The 25,710-nt window shown below is 43.5% G+C and overlaps 1 protein-coding gene across 1 annotated transcript; it reads right to left on the reverse strand.

The window, feature by feature from the left end:
* Nucleotides 1-4,195: 4,195 nt before the first annotated feature.
* On the reverse strand, nucleotides 4,196-24,761 carry LOC126533827 (uncharacterized). The gene is made up of 7 exons (XM_050181030.3): nucleotides 24,676-24,761; nucleotides 21,749-21,818; nucleotides 19,699-19,731; nucleotides 17,430-17,513; nucleotides 13,016-13,102; nucleotides 5,376-5,462; nucleotides 4,196-4,337 (listed from the first exon to the last, which is right to left on the reverse strand). Exons 2-7 carry the CDS (start codon nucleotides 21,810-21,812, stop codon nucleotides 4,288-4,290), a joined length of 405 nt encoding a protein of 134 aa, XP_050036987.1. The 5' UTR covers nucleotides 21,813-21,818; nucleotides 24,676-24,761; the 3' UTR covers nucleotides 4,196-4,287.
* Nucleotides 24,762-25,710: the final 949 nt, after the last annotated feature.

Genomic DNA, 25,710 nt, shown 5'->3' on the forward strand with positions numbered 1-25,710 from the left:
CACAGGCTGCTGCTGCCGCCGCCATGTTCCCGAGTTGGGAGAGAAAGATGCAAATGAGAGAAAGGCAGGGAGGTTAACCAGACTTAAAACCTCCGGTTTGCTACCCTGCACTAGGGGAAGGGAAAGGGGAAGTAAAGACGGAAAGAAGAGCGTGACAAAAATAAAAGCATGAGAAAAAAAAATATGAAAAGGGATGAAATGGGGTCATTATAGTCTTTCTAATAGGCCACTGTCACGTAGAAAAGTCAACAAAGCCTTGACCGACTTTTGCTGCGACGACAGTTCACGTCGGCATTCCAAAACTGACTGTTCTGAAAGTGGCCTGTCGTCAAGGCGTGCCAACGAGGTCGCTAGTGACAGCCGGTGCGCGCTGTACTGAGGACAGTGGCAGAGCACGTGTTCGATGGTCTCCTCGCCGCCGCAGTGTCTGCAAGCCGCGCTGTCGTCCATACCGACTCGGAAGGCGAAGGATCTTGTGTAGGCGACACCAAGCCACAGTCGGCAAAGTACTGCTGTTTCTAGTCGAGAGAGTCCAGATGGGGGTCGAAGTCGAAGGGATGGGTCCAGTCGGTGTAGACGTGTATGTTTTAAGCTTGGTGTGTTCCATAAAGTTTTGATGGCTTCATTTGCAAGCACACGAATTTTCGTTGCAGCGTCTGTTCTTGAGAATGGAATGGAGTCTTGCAAGCCCTCCTCATGTGCAGATCGTGCTGCTGCGTCGGCAAGTTCATTGCCCATTATGCCACAGTGGCTTGGAATCCACTGCAATGTGATGTCGTGTCCTTGCTCGACGAGGTGGTGAAGCAGCAGTCTGATTTCTAGAACTAGTTGTTCGTGGGGTCCTCGGCGTAAGGCAGAAACCAAACAATGAAGTGCAGCCTTGGAGTCAGTGAACACACTCCATTTCTTGGGTATTTCTTCAGAAATTACACGAAGTGCACAACGAATAGCAGCAAGCTCCGCGGCAGTCGATGTAGTCTGGTGAGAGAGTCGAATCTTTATGGTGGAAGGTTTTGCAGGAAAGATCACCGATCCTGCAGACCCATTCACCGTGGTTGAAGCGTCAGTATACAGATGATGATGATCGCTGTACGTCTCGTACAGCAAGAGCAGTGAATGCTGCTTGAGTGCTGGAGACGAGAGTTGGGCTTTTGTTCGTATGCCTGGTACGATAAGTCGAACCTTTGCTTGAGCCAAGCACCATGGTGGAAAATGGTGAGCTCGGAGGGGGTCTCGCGATGTACGAGTTCAGCACGAGTTCGCCTGTCAATCACAGACAGAGGTCACGACCCGCGCGAGGCATGTAACTCTTGTGCGCACACCCAGCCCAGTTGGGCAACGCCCAACTTATTTTTAGGCAACATCCACGCGGTACCGAGCTGAGAGGCATCACCAATCTTCACCACCGACAGAAAACACGCACAATGCAGTGTCATCGGTGATGTACTGAGCACCACTATCAAAAACAAAGCGTTGACAGTCGCTGGCTTATGCATGTATCTTCTCGGGCTGAGATGGCCCCACAGCACGGTTTCATTGCCTGCATTGTGGCGACGTAGCGCACAGTAAATAATTATCGGCACGTCACTGCAGCTGCTTGCAAGGCGTTGATGCGCCGAGGGGGACGACGATGCTGAGGAGTGCGTATTGCAGCAGTCGTTTGAGATGGCTGCTCTGTCATCGGTGTCGTATCGGAGCCACAGCGTCGTAGACACGATCAGCGTCCGAGCATCGCTCGCTTTTCTAGACGCAGTGCAATGGCATTTCTTCATCACATGCACTGCGCACTCAACAGTTCCTACCTCTTTCTCCGTTCGAAGTCTCATTTCATAACTGCACACAAGAGCCCTCACCTGCCAAAATGCTATTGCTGCAATGTCGTTATGATATCCATCTGCGATCACTGCTGGCTCCAGCAGAGGTAATCCGCAAGCACCTTGGAGTGCACAAAACACTCAAATACTGCGTACATGCGCTCAGAGGCACTTTCACTGGGCAAGCGATGACAAGCGATGAATTGTGTCGCTGGGAAGCACGCACTTCTTCGAAATGCATCGCAGAGGCGTCGCGCACAAAAATAAACTGGCACATTTTCACTGAGCTGCGTCACTACGGACCCGACGGACTGCCATTTTGCAGCGACAGTCGTTCAACCAGTATCTATGAGTAGTGTGTCGTTTTTATTTGGTAAAGCGGGGGCCTTAAAGCACCTGCGATGAACAGCCGTACCGCGGCGCTGCGTTTCTATTCCCCTAGCAGAGAAAGAGTGGTGATGACTGACTTTATTGAGAATAATACTGCAGCACCCTCAGGCGACTTCTCACCGTATGAACTCCCTCAAGCGTGCGACCCGCGTCAATGTATTCGTTTCTAAGCTTCCGCCTCACTGTCGCCACTCGCGGCAAGAACTCCAAATTTTAATTATTTGCTCGATCACCGTTTGTCATCACAAATTTCTAGCATTCAAAACGGAAAACAGATACCTAAGTAAATAAAAATATTTGTTATTTTATTTGTAATATTTTAACGTATTCGTTAGAGCGAAAGTGTAGGTGGAAGAATGCGCCGCATGTACCCTGTTCGCATTCGAAGGAGGATAGAAAGATAGTGCCCGAAAGAGAAAGAGGAGGCACGCTCTTGACGCGCCCGCGAAAGGCGTGGCAAGCGGCTCACGGCAAGTGTGCAGACGGACAGCGGGACAGTCACGGTATTGCTAAGTTGCGATAATCCGTTCATAACAATACGCGGCGCTGGCGCGTTTCGTTATGCAGACTTCTGCGCTTGAAACGTGGAAGCAGCGTGCCGTGCAGGGTGCGCTCATGTTGTCATACGCGGCTTTTTGTCTACTTATTTTTTTTGCTTGCTGCCTTTGCGCGTTTCACGCTATCTCCGTTCACTGACTGCCGTCGAGCAAATTCGGGTAAAACTCGGGTGAATGAGAAACTCGGCGCATCCTGCATAGCACCCCTGGTGCGTGTTTATACATAGATAGCAGACTGTGGTTTCTATGAATGATGGTAGCTGTAGACGTGACCGCCTTCTCCCGGTGCTCTTTTCTATGTAGCGCAGTGGCTGATAGGTAAAAATTATCACAGGTAATGACGAGAACCTGCGTTTCAATCCAGCTGTAGCACTGTGCAGCTAGTACACTTTCAATTTTTTGATAAACATGTCGCGAAACACTTTGAGATTCATTTGATGGACATTGATGCCAGTGGGGGACATCCAAGCAAGTAAGGAAGAACATATATCATGTTAGGAATCGAAATTAGAGGTTCATTCCGTAAAAAAAAAAACACAAATGTGGAAAAGCGGTGTATTTAAGACAGAACAACCAGTCATGTTTGTTTCTCAGTTCAATAAATTCTCAGTTCAATATATATATATATATATATATATATATATATATATATATATATATATATATATATATATATATATATATATATATATATATATATATATATATATATGAATTATTTCATTTCAAAAAGCAATGTCAGATTTTACTCGTAAGGAATGATTTCACAATTTCTCAGTTCTACAAGTTTCGCAGACGCGTATTGTCTGAGGATTGCACTTTACCGTATTTAAACTGTGAAAGTGTCCACACCCTTAAGGGTGTTTTCTTGTCGCACTGGTAACACCCTTACTCTTATGGCGTTACAAAAATTTATAGGGGCCGACAACGCAGCTCTAAGTACACATGCGATGACGAAAGACATAGTTGAAAACTATGTAACCATTCTGACAGCTTAGGGCGTGCAGAAATATATGGCAGCAGAGTTTCATATTTCTACCTGCGAAATTCATCCAAGTTTGTCAGAATGATTACGCAGTTTACAACTATGCCTTTTGTCATCACACATCTAATGAGAGATCCGTTATCGGCCTCTACAAATTTTTGCAAGGCCCTTACTGCAAGGGTGTTACCAGTGCGAGAATAAAACTCCCTGGAGGGTGCAAACATTTTTATGCTTTATCTACGGCAACCTTATATTTCTGGTGAGATCTGCTGACATCTCCGAAAGATTACAATTTACAACTCACTAACTTCACTTTAGAGCTTCTGTAATGGTAAATATACTGTTTCCTTGTGCAGCAAGAGAAAATAATCGAAAATGTAGATGCACACGCGCTAGTTGTGCAATGAGTAATAGTTGTTCGTAAAACATAAAACAGCAAACATACCGTGTAACGTAATTAGAACAAAATGTTTTATTTCCTTCCTAACACAAACTGGTGCAGTTCATTCCATTCAAAGGCCTCAGAAATACAGTTCTGGCTTTATCCAATTTTCTTGTACTCATGTCTTTCGTGCTGATTGTATTGCCCCACTGCAAAAGGAAATAAAGTGAATGGTAATAATTTAATAGCACTAAAGAAACTGCTGTACTGATCGGGCCAAGCATGCGAAGCAAAAATTAAATTGAACACAATTTTGCATCTTTTGTACTTCGGGTATTGTGGTCCCGCTTTGTTCTTGGCGCCATTTATAGGAATTAACTTCGCGTGTGCTATAGGCAAGATGGCAGTCATCGTCGCTAATTGATCTCGGCCGCTGGAGACTAGCTAAGTTTATCCGTGGATAAAGGGACACCGTATACTTGAATGCCAGCTATTTCAACTGATTTTAGCAATTTTTACTGAGTTGCGAATGCGTAAACAAACAAATTCGTCTTTCGTAGGGCACTAGGGTAAGGCGAACGACGCCAGGGACGAGCAGCGTTGTCGATACATGTCGACACATGACGTCCACCTGACAATTTCCCTTGTTGATTGACATTTAGACAGCCTCCTCCCCATCAGCTATCACCATTTCAGCATTCATTCATCACCCCACTCACAGTCACATTGACCCTAGTGGTACCATCCCCGATTCTAAAGGACATGTCCTACACTCACATTGTACTCATACAAGCCTACTTCCTAATAAAACTATGGAGATCTTTTGCTTACGCTGGCACCTGTATTTTTGTATCAGGTACCCAATATACTAACACTTCATGCACGGTTGAAGGGCTCCCATACTGAAAATTGTTAAATTTATTGATGCTAAGAGCGTAAGAGCTCTCTTTCGTAAGAATGTTTCGTGCAGTCACATTCGGACCACTACGAGCTTCTGACATTGCTAGCGTCCGTTGTCGCTACCATGACAAAAACAATAAAACCTGCAATGTGCGTCTACATAGACTCGTTTATTGCTTTCCAATCGAAACTAATATAGATTGCGTTAAAGGCACAGAACAATCAATTACCGCAGGATAATCGAAGCTGATTGGTCGAATAAGATCACAATATAATGTAGTTTGAATGCAAGCTTCCCTTCGTGGTGTCTGGTGCATTGCATCATAAAAAGAGCAAAGTATACTTACCACAGTTGCACTTGCATGGCCTCTCTCCAACACACACAGCAAGGCAAGTTTTATCCCAAGCATCCGCGCAGCGTTGAGTTTCGCGGACTGCATGGAGCCAGAATATTTGAAGAGTGGAATTATTTTGGTAGCGAGACATTTGCGCACCCAAAAGAATACATGTTTGAAGCTAACCTGTTCTTAATCATCTTAATTGTATTGCTTGCGGGAGTTTGAACGTCAAGTATAGAGGAAGTGATTGCAGATAAATTAGGCACAAAAGAACTGTGGGCAAGTTCTTTCTAGACTACTTGTTTAAGCCTCAGCAGTGGAAGGCATATATTGCCAATGACTCGCCAAAGAAACTCTTGGGCAATTGAACTCGTTAGCGCGTGCATTTATGATGGCAAAGTAGCAAGCAAGTTCTAAGTGAACCAAACATTGTCATCATTACAATGATCGCATTCCTCGTCAAATACACGGCGAATATTCCTGTCAGATAACTCGGGTAATGCCCTTTTGTTTTCCTGAAAGGCTTCTCTTCGGAGGAATCCAAGATTACTTTGCTAAGTTGAAGTTTATTACTAAATATATATCTAAGACAATATACACACATTGAACAGCATCACAAGGTCAAAAGGAATAAACTGACAGGGAGGGATCTCATTAGTAGTGCATCTAAACAGGAAATACTACAAGTTGCAAGGAAACGAAAATTGGAAGACAGGAACTGCCAAATAAGTAACAAGGAGAAAAATGAATGCGAAATGAAGTGCAATGTCCATTACAACATGACAATGTTGAAAATAAATTGTGGTTATACAACGAATAAGACAATTGACTTTAAAGCAAACAAAGTACCTACAAAAAAAGAAAAAAATGTGCGTCCGAAAGCACAGTTTACCAACTGGCAACAAACGTTTGCATTGTAATACATAATCACCAAATTATATGAACTCACATTTTACAGTAGAAGAGCTAAGTTGTAAAATGTAATCATTATTAATCAATTAAATCTGCGTTTTTAGGTTCCGAAACCATGGTCTGATTATGAGGCACATCCTCATAATCAGACCCCTGAGGTTCCTAAACTATTTTCCTGCTGTTGGGCGCTCATATGATCCGAATTAGGGGTTTCTTTCTTTCACTGATTCAGGTCCGCAACAAAGATTCGCGGCGCACATGTCTTTTTGGCGTTCATATACAAAAAAACAAGATTGTTTGAAGAAGCTCACATGTGAAATAAAGCTTTCTTTATAGGCTGCATTAGATATTTCTTCAATCCTCAAATCAATACGCTGGCGCAGGCACTCCATCATTTATTAAGGGGAACGCCTTACGTGGCTCATTGCAATGGCTCATAACCGGTAAGGGTGAGGCTACAAGTGGTCAGCAAAGTGAGGTTTAGAGTACATACATTCAATGAAATCAGACGGGCAACCCACGGAACAGCATACGTTTCTTACTCGCCGTCGTAAACCCTCGTGCTGTGCTACAAAGCCCGAGGTCGCGGGATCAAATCCCGGCCACGGCTGCTGCATCTCAATGAGAGAGAAACGCAATAACACCCGGGTGCATAGATTGAGGCGCACGTTAAAGAACCCCACGCAGTCAAAATTAGTCTGAAGTCCTCCACTTGTGCGGGCATCATAATCAGATCGTTGTTTTCGCACGTAAAATGCCTTAATTTAATTTTAAGCATACCTTTCTATCGCCTGCTGAGAGGATGGAACGTAAAGTGGAAGAGAAACGTCATTTCCGCGTGTCCGACCCGCTATACTGGCGCCAGAAGGCGCAGCTTAGAGTCAAAATTGATCCGAAGAACCCGAACTTGGACAAAGCGAGACGACGCATTTTCAGTCGTGCAACAGGTTTTCCCCTTCGCGTGTTACAGGAGTGTATTACGCTGCCGATTTTTCTTAATCGTCCCTAATATCGCAATAAACCAATCCCACCTTTAAACCCTAATGTGCGGACCTATCCACTTTTTTTTTTACCTGTACTTTCTAGACGGAGTATTTTAAAATTGCCAATGAAGGCATGATCCCGGTTGTCGAGAAGATCCGAGTGCTGGGGATGCTGATTGAGCGCAAACGAGTCAACGGCGAGACGGTCAACCGTCTGGCGGCCAAAGTCACCACGGCCATCCGCCTCATTAAGAGGGTGTCGCACAGAACAGCAGGCATGAAGGAAGAAAGCCTCACCCGGTTAGTGGAATCCTTCGCTATAAGCCACATTACATACGTTGCTGCTTTTCACAACTGGAGGCAGTGCGAACGAAATAAGATCAATGCGCTCATACGCAAAGCGTACAAAGCTGCACTCGGACTTCTCGACTGCACAAGCACCGACAAGTTCCTGGCCTTGGGAGTACATAACACCCTGGAGGAAATCGCCGAGGCGCAGAGGACCGCTCAGCTCGCGCGGCTATCAGAAACAAGAACGGGCAGACAAGTGCTGCGTGACCTAGGCCTGGGACCAAAGGAAATGGGACCCGAAAATACAGAGGTGCCTGTACCGGACGCAATTAGTAGAAGGCTACGGGTATGTCCGGTGCCAAGGAATATGAACCCTGAGTTCCACAAAGAGCGGCGGGCGGCGAGGGCCAAGGCGCTCATCGATCTCCATGCCAAAGACAGGGGTGCCGTGTTTGTGGACGCGGCAGAGTATCCACATGACAGAAAGGCATTCGCCGCTGCAGTCGTCGGGGCATCGACCGGTGCAACGAGAACAGCTGCGAGTGTGCGGACTCGAGGCGCGCATCAAGCCGAGGAGGTGGCCATTGCTTTGGCCATCGCCGACCCCGAGTGCACGACTGTGCTCTGTGATTCTAGGACGGCAGTGAAAAATTACGCCAGAGCAAGGGTGTGTGGTGAAGCCGCGCGTGTGTTGCGTGTGGTCGATCTCGCGAGTGAAAGTCGGTGTGTGGTGATAAAGTGGTTTCCGGCCCACATGGGCAGTGATGTGTCGGATCGCGGCAACGCTAACCACAACGAGACGGTGAACGCGGCGGCGCGAGGACTAACCAACCGTGCCGCTGCTACTACAGCCGACCCGTCGTGGTGGTGGGAAACCAAGGACAAAATGACTTCCTATAACGAAATTGTGAAATGGTACCGACTAGAGCGAAGGACTATGCCGCCACCTCATCCGGGCTTGACCCGTAAGGAGGCGGTTTTATATCGACAACTTCAAACGGGGTCATTATTCACCCCGGTGCTGATGAGGCACGTGTGTCCAAGTGTTTATGAAAGTGATCTGTGTTGTGTGTGCCGAAAGGAAAGAGCCACTGCAGCTCACATCCTTTGGGACTGTGCCAAGAATCCGCATGAAGCTGCAACAATAACAACGATCCCGCCGCGGCTCGAGGCCGCAACGAGATGCTATGACCAAGATGTCCAAACCCAGGCCGTCCAGCAGATCTCGGCGGCCCTCGAAAGGCAACGACCGAGCGAAACCGGAGGGAGGCTGCCACCCCAACAGAGGGGCAGGCGCGGTCGACCAAAGGGAATAGTGCGGCCGCGGCCGAAGTAGAGGCGCCACACGCCGTGAAGACGTCATGGCCGCGTCACGGTAACGCCTCCCTAACAGGGGAAGGCTAACCGTTCTGCAGGCGTTCACAACAAAGTTTCCTCACTCACTCACTCACTCACTTGTTAAAGTGTAGAGATGCTAATTAGATATTTTACTACTTCGTAACATGCGCCATGGTCCTGAATATATTAAACAGGATTCGGTGCTAAATAACTGTTCATGACACCAGGCAATGTTTTCAACAAATTGTAAGCCGATTCTGAGCAAAATAACTCGATAATTTGCAAAGCTCATTGGCTTTCAATAGTTAGCTTCATTTGTCAATTTTCTGAAATATTTTAAGTATTTATACCATGTTCTTTAAGTACGTGACCTAAACATGATGGCTTGGGGCTGTTCATGAGATTACGAAGTTATATTGTTTCATGTGCGACAGGGTCACAGTCACAGGGAGAACTTTTGCAGCACAGCCGCGCACGAGTGCCACTCTTCCACTTCTCCCACCATTATCATCATCATCATGATCCTCATCATCAGACTGGTTAGACCACTGCAGGGCAAAGGCCTCTCCCATACTTTTCCAACTTCCCCGGTCATGTATTAATTGTGGCCATGTTGTCCCTGCAAACTTTTTAATCTCATCCGCCCACCAAACTATCTGCCACCACCTGCTACGCTTCCCTTCCCTTGGAATCCTGTCCGTAACCCTCAAGGACCATCGGTTATCTCCCCTCCTCATTACATGTCCTGCCCGTGCCCATTTCTTTTTCATGATTTCAACTAAGATGTCATTAACTCGCGTTTGTTCCCTCACCCAATCTGCTCTATTCTTATCCCTTAACGTTACACCCATCATTCTTCTTTCCATAGCTCGTTGCGTCCTCCTGAATTTACGTAGAACCCATTTCGTAAGCCTCCAGGTTTCTGCCCCGTACGTGAGTACTGACAGCTGTTATACACTTTTCTCTTCAGGGATAATGGAAACCTGCTGTTCATGACCTGAGAATGCTACCAAAAGCTCCCAAGCCCATTCTTATTCTTCTGGTTACTTCAGTCTCATTATCGGGATCCGCAGTCACTACCTGCCCTAAGTAGATGTATTCCCTACCACTTCCAGTGCCTCGCTACTTATCGTAAATTGCTGTTATCTTCTGAGACTGTTAAACATTACTTTAGGTTCCTGCAGATTAATTTTTAGATCCACCCTTCCGCTTTGCCTCTCCAGGTCAGTGAGCATGCATTGCAACTGGTCCGATGAGTTACTAAGTAGGGCAATATCAGTAGCGAATCGCAAGCTACTGAGGGATTCTCCATTAACTCTTATCCCCATTTCTTTCCAATCCAGGTCTCATATATATAAAACCTCCTGTAACAACGCTGTGAATAGTATTGGAGAGATCGTATCTCCTAGCCTGACGGCTTTCTTTATTGGGATCTTGTTGCTTTCTTTATTGAGGACTACGGTGGCTGTGGAGCCGCTATAGATATCTTTCAGTATTTTTACATACGGCTCGTCTACACCCTGATTCAGTAATGCCTTCATGACTACTGATGCTCCGACTGAATCAAACGCTTTCTTGTATTCAACGTAAGCAGTATATAAGGGTTGGTTATATTCCGCACATTTCTATATCATCTCAGTGATAGTGTGAATATGGTCTACCGTTCAGTAGCCTTTACACGAATGCTGCCTGGTCCTTTGGTTGACAGAAGTCTAAGGTGTTCCTGATTATATTTGCGATTACCTTAGTAAATACCTCGTAAGCAACGTACAGTAAGCTCATCAGTCTATAATTTTTCAAGACTTTGGTGTCCCCTTTCTTATGCATTAGAATTATATTAGAAGTCTTTCAAAATTCCGGTACGGTCGCAGTCATGAGGCATTGCGTATACAGGGTGGCCAGTTTTTCTAGAACAACCTGCCCACCACCCTTCAACGAATCTGCTGTTACCTGATCCTCCCCAGCTGCTTTCCCCCTTTGCATAGCTCCTAATAAGGCTTTCTTTACTTCCTTCGGCGTTACTTGTGGGATTTCAAATTCCACGGGAGTATTCTCTCTTCCATTATCGTCGTGGGTGTCACTGGTACTGTATAAATCTCTATAGAACTCCTCAGCCACTTGAATGATCTCATCCATATTAGTAATGATATTGCCGGCTTTGTCTCTTAAAGCATTCATCTGATTCTTGCCTATTCCTAGTTTCTTCGTCACTGCTTTTAGGCTTCCTCCGTTCCTGAGAGCATGTTGAATTCTATCAATATTATACTTCCTTATGTCAGCTGTCTTACGCTTGTTCATTAACTTGGAAAGTTCTGCCCGTTCTATTCTAGCTGTAGGGTTAGAGGCTTTCATACATTGGCGTTTCTTGATCAGATCTTTCGTCTCCTGCGATAGCTTACTGTCATTCTGCCTAACGGAGTTACCACTGACTTCTATTGCACACTAAATAATGATGCACTTAAGATTGTAGTTCATTGCTTCAACCCTAAGGTCCTCCTCATGAGTTAAAGCCGAATGCCTGTTCTGTAGCTTGATCCGGAATTCCTCTATTTTCCCTCTTGCCGCTAAGTCATTGATCGGCTTCTTATGTACCAGTTTCTTCCGTTGCCTGCTCAAGTCTTGGCTAATTCGAGTTCTTACCATCCTACGGTCAGTGCAGCGCACCTTGCCGAGCACGTACACATCTTGTACGATGACAGGGTTAGAGCACAGTATGAATTCTATTTGATTTCTAGTCTCGCCATTCGGGCATTTCCGCGTCCACTTGCGGCTATCCCGCTTACGGAAGAAGGTATTCATCATCCGCATATTATTCTGTTCTGCAAACTATACTAGAACCTAGAATCTATGCCATATTCTCCCACTGAATTGTCTCCTGCCTGCTTCTTGCCTACCCTGGCATTGAATTCGCCAATCAGTATAGTTTATTTTGTCTTGACTTTACCCATCGCCGATTCCACATCTTCATAGAAGCTTTCGACTTTGTGGTCATCTTGACTGGATGTAGGGGCATAGACCTGTACGACCTTCAATTTGTACCTCTTATTAAGTTTCACAACCAGACCTGCCACCCTCTCGTTAATGCTATAGCATCTATGTATGTTTACAGCTATATCCTTATTATTCAGGAATTGGACTCCTAGTTCTCGTCTCTCCGCTATGCCCCGGTAGCACAGGACGTGTCCGCTTTTTAGCACTGTATATGCTTCTTTTATCCTCTTAACTTCACTGAGCCATATTATATCCCATTTGCTGCCCTCTAATTCCTCAAAGAGCACTGATAGACTCGCGTCACTAGAAAACGTTCTAGCGTTAAACGTTGCCAGGTTCTCATTTCAATGGCGGCCTGTCCGGAACCAGGTATTCTTAGCACCCTCTGCTGCGCCACAGGTATGACCGCCGCCGTGGTCAGTTGCTTCGCAGCCGCTGGGGACTGAGGGCTGGGGTTTGATTGTTGTATTCATATAGGAGGTTGTGGCCAAGTACAGCATCAGGGTGGCCAATCCTGCTCTGGTGAGGGAGTGTGTTACCGGTTCTGGTCACCGGGATCAGGCCGCACTCTAGGCCTGCCTATGCAATTTTATCAACACGTGAATTTTTTTTAATCCAGTCGAAAATTGCGCGGCACCGGGATTTGAACCACGGTCCTCTTGCACGCGAGGCGGAATTTCTACCTCTAAGCGACCGCTGCACAAAAGCGGGTAAATCACAGAACAGGCAGTTGCGGCGCATCTGGTGGTAGACAAGTTCCACAAAATATAGTCACCACTCTATTCCTGGTGGTGTTTCAGCGCCAATTTTAAAGAGTAAATTTTACTGGCAAAATATATGAAACATTTTTTTAGGGGAAGCAACGCTCGTTGTGAAGAATGCTTTATATTATGGGGAGCCTGCACTACGAACGTAACAGCAGCAAGGCGAGTTTGTGAGGTCGGAAAGATAAAACATCACAAAAGAAGAAGGGAAAGCGAGGAAATGAGAGGATAAAGCGCTGACAATTCCGAGCAGAAATTTTTAGGAATAAAGGTAAGCCGTTGAGCCGGCGTTTCCATAATTTTGACTTTGTGGTGTCGCGCTCCCTAAATCATGACAGCCTGCATCATGCCGCAAAAACAAAAATCTTACCACATTTGCACTGGCACCAGCCAACCTTCGTTAGGCAGCTGGTTTTGTAACCCCGGGGACACTGTTGCAAGTAGCAAGGAACATCCCCTAGAATATGAGTGCAACATGGAGGAAAACACGTTAGAAAACACAGATAGCAAGAAGTCAACCCCCGAGTGCATAAATGGTTTCGACAGGATCGCATACAATGAGATAGATTAATGTCCTTTTTACCATGCATGACCAAATAAAATCCCCTATTGCTGTATAGGTGGGTTATAGTGCCGCACTCTTCTATCATTATACTCGCTTATACCAGGTCTCAATTAGTTGACAAAATGATTTCTCAGAATTTTGAAAATTGATGCCCACATGAAGATGTCATGGAACATGACACTGATAGCACATGGCATTTATCTCAAATCTTCATAGACTATTAAATATTAAAAGTGCGACGAAATATCAAGGGTCAAATGTGAAACTAATGTAATTTTACTGGCGCAGCAAGCTTCACTATCTCTGGGATTGGCCCATGAAAGAGGTTTGAAGCATACCCTATACGGAAAGGTTTTAGTAATGTGGTCAAGGAAATTAATGTGTTTATATAATAAACATATACGAATATGTCCGAAGGCAGGAAAAAAACTGACTCGCCATCCCGGGCCCTGCGAAAGGGACTGTCCAGCAAAGCTATGAAAACTACCACTACAACTGCAGAGCGGGTGCACTTTACAAACAAGAAATCATTATATGGCCCACGAAGCGAAAGATCTTGCGTTAAGATACGGCGGTACCAAAACCCATGTGGCCATGCGGTGACGTCACGTTTCACATGATGACGAAACGCGATTACGCCATTACGTCAAGCATCTCGTGATGACATCATCACACCAACCATTACGTTGCGTGAGAGGGCATCGTCAGGTCACGATATCGCCTAATGATTTCATGAAGAACTTTACCATACCAACCATTACCTGTACGATTTCCCTTTGCGCCAGAATTTCAACGATAGGTGGCGAAAGATGTCTCAGCCTGCTCATCCTCCTATCGCAGAGACCGGTGCACTGAGGAAGCTGTATTCTAACACTTCAGGTTAGAGAAATTTGTGTGATAGAACTCACTATAAAACAGCCTACGGTGACAATGCAGACACTGTAGACCATTTCGGCTTGTTACGTCGCTTTACGGAACGTAGTACCCAACGTATGGTAGCTAAAATAGTGCCTGTTGATGCGTGGTTCCCGCCGCACAGCACCGCGTCACTCCCATAACGCAAAAATGCCCCCGCATGTTGTCAAAACGCCGGCCCGGAAGCACCCGGGAAACGCTAATCGCAGTGAAGCAAGGAGGGCCTCACATGCGCTGAGGCTCCTCGCTGAGTTCAAATGCCAAAGCAACGTTCTGTTGCGTGTGCCGGGCACGCCGCAGCTCAACGCCGGGGGCAGACGTGGCCTTGCGGGATGAAGAACCGAGGCTCAGCGACAATGTCAACAAAATCCTGTAGCTCAAAAGCGCGACCGCGGACACACACATCGTGCCCGCGGTGACCATGCCGCAGTACAGTAACGCGAGGTGTACTCGAGGCGGAATTGCGAACAAGGCAATCCTTAGTTTACGTTTACTGCAATTCATACTGCCACTACAGCTACGAGCGTTACCCTTCCTGCGTTAGTCTTGCTTGTTGCTATCGCATTCATTGCTTCGCCCTTATGGCGAAATTGTGATTTTCTTAGTCGGTATACCATATCCGTCTTAGACATATATTACGGGCGCGTTGCAAAACGTACTACCCTTGTAGCATTCCAGAGACAAGTTCTTATGGGCAGGAAGGTGCTCGAAGTGCAGTTACGTGCGCAGTAAAAGAGGTTTAGCGTTTCACGCAGAAAACGCTATTCCGCTGGAAATTATCACCATAGAGAAGACGTGTAGCAACTGCGCTACTTAGGTTATAGAAGTTGTCCGTCTTCACTGTAAGGAAGAGGCATAACTCTTATTGCGTAAGTTCTATACCCATACAATATCGCCGTGTGTGTTGTGCAATCGCTGCTGTTGTTGCAAAACAACGCTTTACATATTTGGAAGTTCCCGTGGCCAACCCGAATTTATTGAACAGACAGTAAGTTGTTTTTATTTTTATAATTATACAACAAATGAAATCCTACCTTGGCTCAGTTTCGGACATTATCATAAAACAGCTGACCACAGAATGAGAATGTCGCTATCTCGCGGCAATACAAATTTCTATTTGAAGCAACATTGTGATGATTGAGTGGCACAGGTATAATTATGCATTGTTTGTTGACAAATGATAACCGTGGACTGTAAACACACACAAGCTTTGCTTCACATGTTTTCTGCTAATAACACAGTCAGAACGTATGGTTCTTTAGTCGAATGGTAGAATTATAGTCCACCTACATGCAGTAAACAAAAAAATTGACCACTTTCAAAATATCTGAGCGTTTTAAAACATGCCTTAACTGCAATATTTTTCTGAATGTTGTATAACGTATAGTCTGCCTAACATGGCTCATCTTGCCTTCCAAATGCTGCATTGAAAGACTTCAGCAGATGCTTTGCATGTAGATTGCGTTATGCTATTTGTACAATTTGGACATCTCTTCTTTTTGCTTAGGGAAAACGAAATATGTTACTGTTTAATATAATATTTCGCCATTACGGCCTGTGTTCCAACTCAAATTATTGGGCATGTATACTTTTATGTCGAGTTCAAATTCGTTGTTGTATTTCAGAAGCTACAAAAGCAAGCCTATCATATTTGCTGTGTAGCAAATCTATCACGAAATTTCAACAGTAATGATTAATATTGAGAAGACGATCTTATTTGGTTGAGCTTATGCGTCTTTCTACTGCTTTACAATAGTATTTGATGTGTAGTGGAAGGAAGCGAATGCTACCAATTGCGAAGATTTTGTGTTATTCAGACGTTCCTGTTGATTGCATTAAAATATTTTCATCTGTTAAGGTGTCTCCTCTATCACTTACGTGATTTTTAACTCTATTAGCCTACCCAATCCAGTTGCTTCTCTAGTTTGCGTTGTATGTATTGTTGAAGGGTCTCAAGTATAGCACCTAATCCTGCATATGTGCTTGTGGGATGTAATAATTCATCAAATATGAACGATAATGTTAAAGACACGGCCTACCAGTACACAGACAGGCTTTCAAAGTCCACTTTATGAATATAGGGCAAAAGCAAAACAAGTAATTTGGAACTTAATATCTCTATATTCGAGTTGCGCCATCTAAGTGACATGATATTATGTTTGAACATCTGTTTGAATGGCAGCTTTTCCAGACTAGAAAAATGTCGTTATTAGCGGTGAACAGTTGAAAAACGAAATGTCTACTGATTACCCTTGAGTTGGAAGCCACCCAAGATGGTGAGAAATCAGTCTACCTAAATTTTCAAGCCCGTACACAGTAGATACAGCACACCTTCTCTTTTATTTACTTTTCTTCCCTTCTGTAGCTTCACGTTCTAGAGGTTTCAACTGGGCACATCATTGTATTCAATCTGGCGAAATGTATTTTGTTCGTTTAGGCTTCGTTTTATTTGCTTCATATTAACAAATAGAAAGATGTATTAGTACCTTTTGTTTATAGCTATTATAATTGCCGCCTGTTAATTTTTAGTTGACTAAAGAGACAAGGAACGAAGGAGAATTTTCATCGCATGTTTTTCAACATTTATTAGAATGAATTTAAACAACACCATGCATTTAGGTGTTTCTGTCTCAATCAACCCACTTTATTCTTATTCATCATCACGTATATCACGCGGAACTTCACAGAATACCGTATTTTATAACTGCAGAGAAGTGAAAACATTACTCTCAGATCTGGTATATTGGTTGCTAATAACACGGCAGGACAATATTGTTAAAAAATTTTAAATTTCTGTTTTTGAAACAGGGACTCCTTAAGAAAAGAAGAAGGGGTATATCTGCATTCATACGGAAATAGGTAAAAGAATCAGAAGACAGCGATGCAAAGAAAAGTCAGTGACACAAACAAAATGAAAAATGCGCTTCTGTATTGATGATCTATTGTTTGAAGTGCCTAATGAGTACATAAATATACCCTGCGGCGTAGAACGCAAAAGTTTGATGAATTTAGTCCCCGGAGATGCACAGGAAATTCACTATGCTATGTGAAACACGTTATTTTGTAATTTGAAACACATAATTTGCGTTTTAGACGCCATTAGTGTAGCCACACTGTGAACAGTTTTTCTGGTTTCCATTTTAATTTGAATTACCACTAACCGAAATACACAACCTAGAGTGTTAAGCGGACGATGAGCAAGTCTTTCAAGAATTATCTGGGAATCTTTTTTTTGTAATATGAGGTAAAAAGGGAGTATGTCACACTAGGTATGTGATGTATTTAGGGTAGAGAAAGATCTTACTGCAGTAGCAGCTGCAATTGTCGCTAGTTGGACACACCATCGTCTGTGGGTAGACGCATCTTGGTCGCTTGCAATCTTCATCGTCTGTGAGGCGAAAAGAAAATTAAAAGATATAGCAATTATACAGCTATATGAATTTTGGAGCTATCTAAAAGAGGTTCAAAGAGCGTATTTTAGTCTAAATGTTACAAAAATTCTGTTCCCTATGTTGGTTCGCCTGTTCTGTTGTCAAGTGTTCGCTGGTTCATGGCTGTTACATATTAAAGAAACTTGTTCACACAGGTGTGATGCGATGAAAAGAATTGATGTAACCGTAGTATAATGATGTTGGTACAAGAATATACAAGCAATATTTTTTTATAATATTACTTGCTCTGCATCAATACGTCCTCATCAAAATATTACCCTAGAATTGCCAGCAAGAAGCCAGAAAGCATTGTTGTGCTGGCCACATATGACAGCATTTTTTTTTTACTAAACGTAAATGCGAACGTTATCTTCTATGTGTGATAAAGCTTAGCGGTTGTGATTGTAACGGCAACGCAGATATGTCTAATGAACTTGACTCGTTTTTTTCTACCTCAGCTCTTCTTATCCCTCGCAGATGCATTCAGAAATGATCTCCAGCTTCGCGATGTGAAACATTTGGAGGGCCAAGATGTAAAAAAATATTCAGGAATAAAACGTTCACTTCTACGCAGACCAGGAAACGCAATATGCAGGCAGATCTAAGTCAAGTACTGAAGGTCCTGTTAACGAGAATGCATAACTTTGAAATAAATTCCTCAAATATAAAGATGCACCGCGGTAATTAAGGACGCATTTCACAAAGAGCAGGGCAGAAACGTTTGGTAGAATTACTGAGAATGTTCATTGTTCTAGGTTGTGTCACTATGGCTATCACAGCTAACTGCGTTTTAAGTTGTCGCCAAAATGTTATTATATTTAATAAAGAACTGCTATAGTTTTCCAAAGGTAGTGATTGACTATTAAAATGGAAACAAACATTCAAAGACGCATTATTCATAAATTAGGATTTTATTTTGCCTCAACTTAAATTGAAATAGCTTAGAAATTATGCACCAACCCTTGGGTGCCGTGGCCTAGTGCAATTTTTGCAATAAGCGTCCAACCAAACATACGAGTGCATTATGAATATGTCGTTATGCATTCACACATAATTCTTTAAAAGAAAAAGATATTGTACGTGTACACTTTCGGGCATTGACATTAAAAAAAGATATCAGTCTCGCACTTCGACCTGATTATCCCAGCCTTTCGAAGGAATGGGTGGTTAGCCGCTTTAGTCAAATATTCAGCCAGTCACAGTAATCTTCAGAGCAGAGAAAGCGGTGCGTAAACACAGAAGGAAAAGTAAGGTCATTTTATTGCTGCAAAGTATCGTTTCGAACGGCATATTGGCTTTTTGTAGGCATTTGGTGTCAATGTGTTTTTTATATACACATGGGTAAATAGGTTGTGCTTAGCTCTTTCTAAAAAAAGCGAATAACACTTTCTGAAGATCTGAGGCTCATCGCTTACAATCCTCCCTGCCACTGATATCCGAGATGAGGCGGCTATTGTCTGGAAAGTCGTTTTACCTGGCCATTTGTTGGGCGTGTTGGTAAACTGAAAGCATATTTAGCGCCAGCAAACAAGGACGGAAGGGAGACTACACCACAACGCGCTTGTGCTTAGCGCATTGTGGTGTCGTCTCCCTTCCGTACTGTACAAAAATTTAAAGACGCGGGAAAGAAGGGACAACTGGTGAATAAAATATGAAACTCATCAGAAAATATGGCACATGAGCCCACCATGCAGTTTCAGTGGGTTGGTGGTGACCATTCTTCTCCCATTTTGAGTAGACTAAGCTTACTAAAACAAATAAGTAAATGACCATTTCTCAACGCGAAAAGTTGTCCCACTGAATTCCCTAGGATCTGTTCTCCTTGCGAGCATAAAGAGAGCATGGCGACGAGTCTGGTGACAATCATGAACTTTTTCATTGCATGCTATACGAACGAATTTCGTCTGAACCTTTCCAATTTTTCCGAATTGCGCATAAGTCCAAGGAGCACCAAAGCATGGTGAGAACATCTTTACATTTTATAGATGCCATGAAGGGTTAGATGTTACGATCACAGCTCATTTTAGACAACTAGAAATCACGCCAAAAAATAAGAAGAAATTCAAGAAAGCGAGAAGCCTTTTGCTGTTGAAAACGGAGGGCACCACTTCACAGCCAATTGTACGAAGAAATGTTACTCACAGTATATAGCGTTACCCTTCTTTACCAGCCGACCTGTAGGTATACAGAAGAAAAAGAAATTAGAACGATGCAGCAGAATCGGTAGTTCGTAATCTTTTGAAAAGTATGCAAATATTGATTGTAGAAAACATATCGAAACGCATACAAACTTGATATGCAGAAAGCAAAATTTGCTTCGTAAAACTCAAAATAAACGACAAATTTGTTGTGCTGAAACTGATAATACGCTGCATAGATGAATTATATTTCTAGTTGCATAGGGTAAGCAGGTGTTGATATGTCAATAAATTGTTGTATTGACCTTTTAAAATGCTCGCAGGCAACCGAAAACCCCCAAAAAGTGCTCTCAGCCTTGACGGTCTACCGTCATTTTCGGCTTTTGATAGGCGTTAATGGTTACGAGCCGTCAACCAAAGGACCAGGCAGGATTCCGTAAAGGCTTCTCAACAATAGATCATATTCACACTATCAATCAGGTGATAGAGAAATGTGCGGAATATAACCAACCTTTATATATAGCTTTCATTGATTACGAGAAAGCGTTTGATTCAGTCGAAACCTCAGCAGTCATGGAGGCATTGCGGAATCAGGGTGTAGACGAGCCGTATGTAAAAATACTGAAAGATATCTATAGCGGTTCCACAGCCACTGTACTCCTCCATAAAGAAAGCAACAAAATCCCAATAAAGAAAGGCGTCAGGCAGGGAGATACGATCTCTCCAATGCTATTCACAGCGTGTTTACAGGAGGTATTCAGAGACCTGGATTGGGAAGAATTGGGGATAAGAGTAAATGGAGAATACCTTAGTAACTTGCGCTTCGCTGATGATATTGCTTTGCTTAGTAACTCAGGGGACCAACTGCAATGCATGCTCACTGATCTTGAGAGGCAGAGCAGAAGGGTGGGACTAAATATGAATCTGCAGAAAACTAAAGTAATGTTTAACAGTCTTGGAAGGGAACAGCAGTTTACGATAGGTAGCGAGGCACTGGAAGTGGTAAGAGAATACATCTACTTAGGACAGTTAGTGACTGCTGATCCAGATCATGAGAGTGAAATAATCAGAAGAATAAGAATGGGCTGGGGTGCGTTTGGCAGGCATTCGCAGATCATGAACAGCAGGTTGCCATTATCCCTCAAGAGAAAAGTGTATAACAGCTGTGTCTTACCAGTACTCACGTACGGGGCAGAAACCTGGAGGCTTACGAAAAGGGTTCTACTTAAATTGAGGACGACGCAACGAGCTATGGAAAGAAGAATGATAGGTGTAACGTTAAGGGATAAGAAAAGAGCAGATTGGGTGAGGGAACAAACGCGCGTTAATGACATCTTAGTTGAAATCAAGAAAAAGAAATGGGCATGGGCAGGACATGTAATGAGGAGGGAAGATAACCGATGGTCATTAAGGGTTACCGACTGGATTCCGAGGGAAGGGAAGCGTAGCAGGGGGCGACAGAAAGTTAGGTGGGCAGATGAGATTAGGAAGTTTGGAGGATCAACATGGCCACAATTAGTACATGACCGGGGTAGTTGGAGGAGTATGGGAGAGGCCTTTGCCCTGCAGTGGGCGTAATCAGGCTGATGATGATGATGATGATGATGATGAATGGTTACGAGGCGGTCGCTTTGCTAGTGAACATATTTCACCCACGATTTAACTCACATTTCAAATGTAGAATCTATTGTCGGATCAGGTGTGCTCTCCTTCATGACGGTCGCAAAAAGAGTGAGTTGCAATACAATATGGACTACATTGTCCCAGGCGAGTTACTTAATTCCAGTGGTCGTTTCAGCTTTCTACGGAAGGGAAAAGGGGACTTACTTCTAAAAATATGTGACAGCACTGCAAGAATATAATTTTCCATCAATATCTCGGGTTAGTGCAATGCAAGTGCGAAGAGAAAGTAACAATTTCATGCTCCTATAAGATTATGAAGATGAAGCTACTTGAATATGTGAAAACCTCTTTCTTTTATCTTGAGGAAACAGTTACTCGATTAGTTGACAGGTCATTTATTACGTATCCTAATCATATCAAGATATACTTACATGTTCCGGAATGGAACAGGGGTATAACGAGCAAGACGACGAATGAAAGGCAGGTTCGCGTCATGGCAGGCTGTAAAAAATAACATTTAGACGCAGAAAAATACTGTGAAGATATACGCATTTACTTGGTATAATAGCTACATTCTGTACAATTTTTGGGGTGACGTGCACACACGTGGGAATGGCTTTATAAAAGTTTAGGTATAAGTAACATGCTCACATATAAATTGTCTATCGACATGTGATACTCAAGGGGGTAGGTTCGCTCACTATGGGTTTTGAGCTTGTAAAGGTTATCAGTATGCCGGGTCATACTTACACGGGGTGAATATGTTTATATATGAATGCTGCCGATAGACAGCTTAATTTCTACCTCCCACATAAAAGAGAAAATACATCTTTAGGCGATAATAGGAGACACGGCAAACTTAAGGTGCTGTGGATCTTCAGAAGAAATTCTTTTGTCCCTTCACTTTCAGCTTTCATTGCGAGTGGAATTGTAGGGACACTCTAAGCGAATTTCCGCCGTAGTGGTCGCCGTGAGGCTCCGCATATATTTAGGCATAATAATGCTATATGCCATGCCATGCTGCATGACATGCTCATGTGTGTTTGCGGATTATATTGTTGCACTATTGTATCATTAAATTTGCGCATACCAGGCTTTATATCCTTGATAAAATCGTTCGGCAGAACATTCAGACTGGCAGCCCACAAACTTTGTGTCATAAAATATAATACTGACCGTGTATACTTTTCGCATTAAATCTTCTCCGCCAATTAAATCTTCTAGGTGCGAAGAATTATTAAGGCTCAAAGGTGAAAGTAATGTTATTTGCAGCGCGAAGCAGGGCAGAGCGACACAGAAATGACGAGGACGAACTCCTGCTCTCAACTAAAATTTTATTGCTTGACACAGAGGTGATCCTCTATCCTACATCGCACTGCACCGCATAACTTATAAAAAAACCTAGTTGCCCAAAGTATCACCCTGAAAATAATGTAACTTTACTGGCGCGGGAGGCTGCACTGTCTCTGGGATCAGCCCAAGAAAGAGGTTTGAAAAATACAAGATAAGGAAAAGTGGTTGTAAAATCGCTAAGGAAGATCTTTGTATCAATTAATCAACATAAATGCAGTTGCCCCACAGTAGGACTCAATAAGAGGGCCTCTGCCACAACAGTTTGATCCTTTAACCGCTAGGCCACAGGTGCATGCCTCACGAAAGGAATATAACATCCTTAAGTATTTCTCGCGTGCAAGCCATTGCGATTAGACGCTTGGAGCATTTTATTAACACCCAGCGCGATTTCTCAACGTCATCAACATTTCAACAAAAAAATTACTTTAGTTTTTTGTATATTTTCCGAAAAACATAAGTGAAACTAACTGTTAGAGTTACCATAGCGTCAGCATTTTAACGCCAGGTAGAGAAAGATGCATATGCGCGTTCATCTTCCAATAGCAGAGACTGGTACACCGAAGAAGCAGTATTCGAACACCTCAGGTTAGACAAGTTTGCTTGTCTTGAATGAATGGAAAAGAAGCGTACGCGTACGATGCAGACTCCGCCGACTTGTGACTTCGTACTCCGACACGTAGTACCCAACGTAAAGTAGCTAAAATAGTAGGTGTTAGTGCGTGGTTCCCGCAGCAAAGCACCGCGTCCCTCACATGACGTCAGCGTGCCCCCACATGTTGTCAAAGCGACGGCCCAGAAGCACCCGCGAAACGGTAATCGCAATGAAGCAAGGCAGGCCCCCATACGCGCAGAGCCCACTCCCTTAGGTCAGATGCAGAAACAACTTTCTGTAGCGTGTGCGGCGCACGCCGCAGCTCAGCGGCGGTGGCGCCCAGACGTGGAGTTGCGGGCTGAGGAGATCGAGGCTTAATGACAACGTCTACAAAAGCCGGCAGTTCAAAAGGCACGAAGGCGGACGCACACATAGTGCCCGCCGGGGGCATGCCACAGTACGGTGATGCAAGGTCAACATGAGGCGAATTGCGAACAAGACAATGTAGTTCTAACGGACGCTGCGCGCAGTCATCCAGTTTTCTATGTCCATGTGTTTACTTAGCTTACGTTTACTGCAATTCAGACTGCCACTACAGATGCGAGCCTTACACTTCGTGCATTATTCTCGCATGTTGCTATCGCATTCGGTGCTTGTCTCTGATGGCAAAACTGAGATTTTCTCCTTCAATCAGTTACATTATTGAGGGCATGTTTTGCAGTCTCGCAAATCTACATTAGTGAGACGAGGAGCACGGCATCGTACACAGCAGTAATGTTGGACCTATGTGCGCAATAATTACTTTTTCTATTTTAGTAGAAACTGTAGGGGAAGCCTGGGTTCACTCTTTGGATGTCGATGTGATGTATCAGTCCGCATGGTTCACCTGATTCAGTAATCCTTCCTGCGCTTCCATCGTTATCTGAAGTTACATCAGATTTATCCTATAAGCATACTTCATATTATCTGTGACAGCGACAACGTCTTGTTTAGCAACATCATAGGTCAAATGTTATTATTGGCGCTAAGAATCAATGGTTCCTTCGGTGTTTTTCATTTCGGACAAAGCGTAGTAAATAAAATTTTGGCACTTTCGTATAAATATTTCTATCATGTATGAACCTAAAAACAAATTGTAGCAGAAAAAGTTTAGGCAAACTTATTTAGAACACTATTCGCCCTTGGTAAATACGCGCAGCTTTCAACGCAAGAACATCTTTTTGTTCCATTTGAGTGTGCGATATATAAAGAAAAAGCTTCAAAAATGTGTTGAGGAAACTGACCGGTAAAGCCACGCGCAATGTAAAACTATGCATCACAAAATTTGCAAGAACGTTATACTTTCTAAAGTAGTCGCATCTCTTCAGAAAGAACTCACGTAATCTAATGTACTGTCAGTTTTCAAGTACTCACTTAGGCGTGTTCCACTGCAAAATTCTTCACGACGCGCTTTCCTTGCTTCGATGTCTGTATAAGTCGCAAAAACTATTTTACTGACTGCTTTATACAAGCAAGGGTGGGACCTTGAGTTGTCAAGTCATCGCTAAAGAGCTCTCACTAGTAGTTTCCCCGTTGTCTGAACTGAAGCACCTGAATCCTAACTACCTCATTGTCTTATGAACCTCTCGGCCAAATATAGCATTTATAAACGTAAAGGGATTGTAGCTGCCCCAATTTTGAAATAACGTGGCTCTTCGGCGGCTGCCAGTCATCTCAGCCTACTTCCAAAGCATATGAACACATATTTTGTTCAACACATCTATCACTAAAATATTTGTAATGATTCAGTGCTCTTCTTCAATCAAGATGTATTGCGGCAATACGTGTGTAGTTTCGCGGTATACTAATTTATATCAGAAAATATTTGCTAACACATTGGTGGATGAAATACATTGTTTCAATAGGTGTGTATATATAGGAACTAGTATGTTTAGGCATCTTTGAAGTATATGTTGAATAGCGTTTTGCTGATATGGTAATATGATTTCAATGTGGGAAATGTGTTTGTCAATAAGCCTCGATGGGTATGAATCCAGCGGTACAATATGTAGCCTATTATACGCCGGTACGACCCGTCACGCAAGATAATTTTGAAAAAGCCACAGCTGTTAAGACCCTATCATGCCATAATGTCCGGGCAAACTGTGCAAATTTGAGACTACCAGACTTGTATCACGAATTGTTTTGTTGCTGCTATGGCGTTTATTGATCTTAAGTAAAATTTGCAAAATTCGCAACGCGTGTGTAATTTTAACACTTGACTGCAATTTATTTCGCATCCATTTATGAAGGGGTGTTTGCTATGCAGCGCAACATCAAGCCAATGAAGTGGAGTGTCTACAAGCCCTCCATAGATGCAGGATTTCAACAAAGTCCTTCAGTGTAATAGTTTGGCATTTATAACATGCAAGTCTGCAAGGAAGGAGTCACCTGAGCGTGTATGGTGTG

The sequence above is a fragment of the Dermacentor andersoni genome, chromosome 7, assembly GCF_023375885.2.
Source record: "Dermacentor andersoni chromosome 7, qqDerAnde1_hic_scaffold, whole genome shotgun sequence".
Lineage (NCBI taxonomy): Eukaryota > Metazoa > Arthropoda > Arachnida > Ixodida > Ixodidae > Dermacentor > Dermacentor andersoni.

Coding starts and splice junctions, on each gene's coding strand:
- LOC126533827 (XM_050181030.3), bottom strand. CDS start 21,812: ATGACGCGAACCTGCCTTTCATTCGTCGTCTTGCTCGTTATACCCCTG. Junction 17,514..19,698: donor GAAGGGTAACGCTATATACT/GTGAGTAACATT, acceptor TTCGCCTCACAG/ACGATGAAGATTGCAAGCGA. Junction 5,463..13,015: donor CTGGTGCCAGTGCAAATGTG/GTAAGATTTTTG, acceptor GGCTCCATGCAG/TCCGCGAAACTCAACGCTGC.